The sequence below is a fragment of the Glycine soja genome, chromosome 20 (assembly GCF_004193775.1).
Source record: "Glycine soja cultivar W05 chromosome 20, ASM419377v2, whole genome shotgun sequence".
In the NCBI taxonomy this organism is placed as follows: domain Eukaryota; kingdom Viridiplantae; phylum Streptophyta; class Magnoliopsida; order Fabales; family Fabaceae; genus Glycine; species Glycine soja.
Genome location: NC_041021.1, coordinates 49,565,606 through 49,568,704, shown reverse-complemented (window position 1 = coordinate 49,568,704; position 3,099 = coordinate 49,565,606). Strand labels below are relative to the sequence as shown.

Sequence of the window (3,099 nt, the reverse complement as noted above, 5' to 3'; positions counted from 1 at the left end):
TATCTACTTCCTGATTTAAACTTCTATATTCCTAGTTCACGGTGGGATTAACTCTTCTTCCACCCTTTTCACATCTTTATCTGTGGGTAAGTTTTGGCAGATGGACAAAAGAGAATTCCATCTTCAACCTATGGGCATCTGTTACAGGCTCTATCATTTCCTCACGAAAGCTCTGGCTTCGCAAGCGTTGAAGACAGTGACTTTAGGGTGTTCAAGACGTGATAGTTCACGCTCAAGTGCAGTAAGAAGTTCGGATTCTAATGCTAAAAAGGAGGTACAGTCAGAGACACAATGCAAAGTTGATGATGGCAAGAAGCTTCCACCAACTGAAGGTGTCCCTGGTGACTCTATTTCTTCTGTACAGCAGCAAGCTGAAGAGAAGAGTAAGCCATGCATGAATGTTGATAAAATGGAAGGAGAGAATGCTGCATTAACATTGCCAACGCCAAGTTTGGCACCAACGCGGTCTATAAAGAAAACCGTAAGCATAAGTGAGAACGTGGAAGAGATTCCCCCACCTAAGAAGTTGAAGAGGAAGTGGAGCAGGTCCTTCCAAAAATCATTTTCTTTGGATCAAGAGGAAGAACCAATATCTCCTCCGCGATCAATTCTGAAAGTGGGTTCTGATCTGAACGACAAGTCCAATCCCTTTTCTTAATTTCACGTTTCGGGTGTAATAATGTTAGTGTTAATAATTCATGTTACGAAACAATACAGAAGCCCCGTGTAAATGTTACGGGTGGCCTTTAACAATCTCTTTGATCTTTGGTTATTCCACAATTAGCTCTCTTTCTTTTACTTTGTACGTTTAAATATTTCTCTGGCCTCTTCTGCTGTCGAGACTTGATCCAAAGAAACTTAAATTCTAAAGTAATCAAACATCCATTTTATTAAATGCACAAGTCCTCTTTCACATGAGTTTCCCACAAGACAGTGATACGGTTAGATAATAAAATTTTGCATTGGACTCCAATTTTGTCATGTGCAAATCTGTGTTTGTTTCTAGACTAAAAATAATCAATGAAACGGATCCAGATTTTTGGGGACCAATAAAGTTCTCACAAGGTAAATCAATCAATCACGTTATCTTTAAAATTTTCTAGATGCTTGTTTGAAAACTCCATCTTAACTGGGAATTTAAAATTGTTCCTGTAGGCATACACAATGGTAAAGCTAAACCGTATTTAATGTAATAGAAGTATCAGGCTATTTTTTGTCACCAAGAGATACATAACAGAATGAGCGAGCCATCACAATCTTTTGCAAACAATGATAATGCAGGCTTTGCAATTATAACGAATAACCCACAAGAAACATGAAAAGCTTGAATACAATTATACAAAGCCATAGTTTCCTAGTTTCCTTCCCCTTGATTTCCCCATTTTCATTCTATTGAAATTTCTTCTGCTATCATTATTAAAAAAATAAAAATAAAAATCAACCTAGAATGGAGTGTTAAAAATGAACCCATAAACCATATGGGAAGCAAGCAAGCTATGCACATACACTTAAAGAATTAGTTTCAGCTTCATTTTCCACAGCATCATCATCAGGAAGATGATCAAAAAAAGCATCAAGGTACCAGGGGCACTGATCATTCCAGTCACCCCTGATCGCGGTGGCGCGCCATTTCTGGTCAGCTATCATCTCAGGAGAGAGTCCCCATTCTAGCATTTCTTCCTCTGTGTGATGAACAGCTAAGCTGTATTCTCCACCACTTCCAAGCTGCATAACGCGGAACTCGCAGTTGCCAAAATTGTTTAGGTGCTCAAACTGCTCAACCGTCCACTTGAACCACTTCATAAGGAAAATACGCGATGTCAGACCGTGAGAAACAATTACGAAATTCAGATCATTGGAAGGATCATGACGAAGCCTGTTCATGTCTATGTCCCTCCACAGAGATTCAAAGAAACCTGCAAACCACTCGAACAATGACAAACATCACCAAAAATAAAGGATAATGGGAAAGAAGAAGGAGGAGGAGGTTACTTGAAACGCGATCGAAAACGTCAGCGGCGGACTCTCCCTCGGGAAAGCGATAGAAGAACCTTCCAAAACGTTCACGTGTTTCCTTTATCACCTTCATCCTCTCTTCCACCTGAAAGTTTCCGAAGTCCTGTTCTCGAACCCGCGACTCTTCCCTCACGCCGATTATCCTCTTTCTCGAAAAATGCCGTCCGAGCTCGCGGAGCGTTGATCGGGTGCGTCCGTAGGGAGACACATAGAATTGTACCCGCCAGTCAGGAGAACACCCATCGCCGCCCATCACGCGGCGGAGCTGCTCGCCGGCGTGGCGGGCCTGGGTCATGCCCTGCGCCGTTAACTGAATGCTGTGATCGGGTGTGGTAGTGTAAGCCGCTGTATTTAGGTTCCCCTGTGACTCCCCATGCCGCATCACTATTATCCTCTTCGGAAGGACAGAAACCATATTTTAACTTCTCTGATTTTCTTACCCCTCACAAATTATAATAATACTACAGGCGCTATGCGTCTAAACTACTAATCCATATGAACACCAAATCCTCCCTTTTTGTAACTGATTTTTCAGAATATTATTATAGTTGAAAACAGGCGCTATGCGTCTAAACTACTAATTTCTTTTACATTTTTAATTTTAAATTAAAATATATAACTAATTTTCATATGAGAGAAGTTATTTTTTCTAATAAATGTTTGATTCTAAAATAATTTTAAGAATTAAATAAAAAAACAAAATTATCTAAAGAAATGTATACATTAAATAAAAATAATTATCTTTATTAATAATTATAAATTATTAAATTAAATTGATTTTACGACATTTTCCTCTGGTCAACCCAGAGGAGCTGTAAAGTGTAAACGTGTACAAACTAATTCCAATTTTGTTTGCGTATGAATGTCTTAATAGACGCGAACTCCATTAACTTTTTTCTGGAAGAGTGCAACCATTTGAAGCAAACGCCAGTTGAAAATTTTGATTATTTTTTTTTGTTTTGAATATTATACTCTTTTCAAAGTTCAAGGAGACTATCTAGATAGATTCTGCCACTTGTTGAACTGAATTAGGTTTTATACTATGGGCGTAATAAGGTTCAAGTTCAAGGTACTTGCGATGCG

The 3,099-nt window shown here is 38.9% G+C and overlaps 1 protein-coding gene across 1 annotated transcript; it reads right to left on the bottom strand.

Moving 5' to 3' along the window:
- Window positions 1-1,168: 1,168 nt before the first annotated feature.
- On the bottom strand, window positions 1,169-2,539 carry LOC114403172 (phosphoglycerate mutase-like protein AT74). Its single transcript, XM_028365961.1, has 2 exons — window positions 1,993-2,539; window positions 1,169-1,916 (listed from the first exon to the last, which is right to left on the bottom strand). The coding sequence occupies exons 1-2, from the start codon at window positions 2,429-2,431 to the stop codon at window positions 1,495-1,497; spliced, it is 861 nt and encodes a 286-aa protein (XP_028221762.1). The 5' UTR covers window positions 2,432-2,539; the 3' UTR covers window positions 1,169-1,494.
- Window positions 2,540-3,099: the final 560 nt, after the last annotated feature.

What these genes read in the sequence shown, in the direction of transcription:
- LOC114403172 (XM_028365961.1), bottom strand. Translation starts at nt 2,431, where the DNA reads ATGGTTTCTGTCCTTCCGAAGAGGATAATAGTGATGCGGCATGGGGAG. An exon ending in CGTTTTCGATCGCGTTTCAA is followed by an intron (nt 1,917 to 1,992) that starts GTAACCTCCTCC and finishes AGTGGTTTGCAG; the next exon opens with GTTTCTTTGAATCTCTGTGG.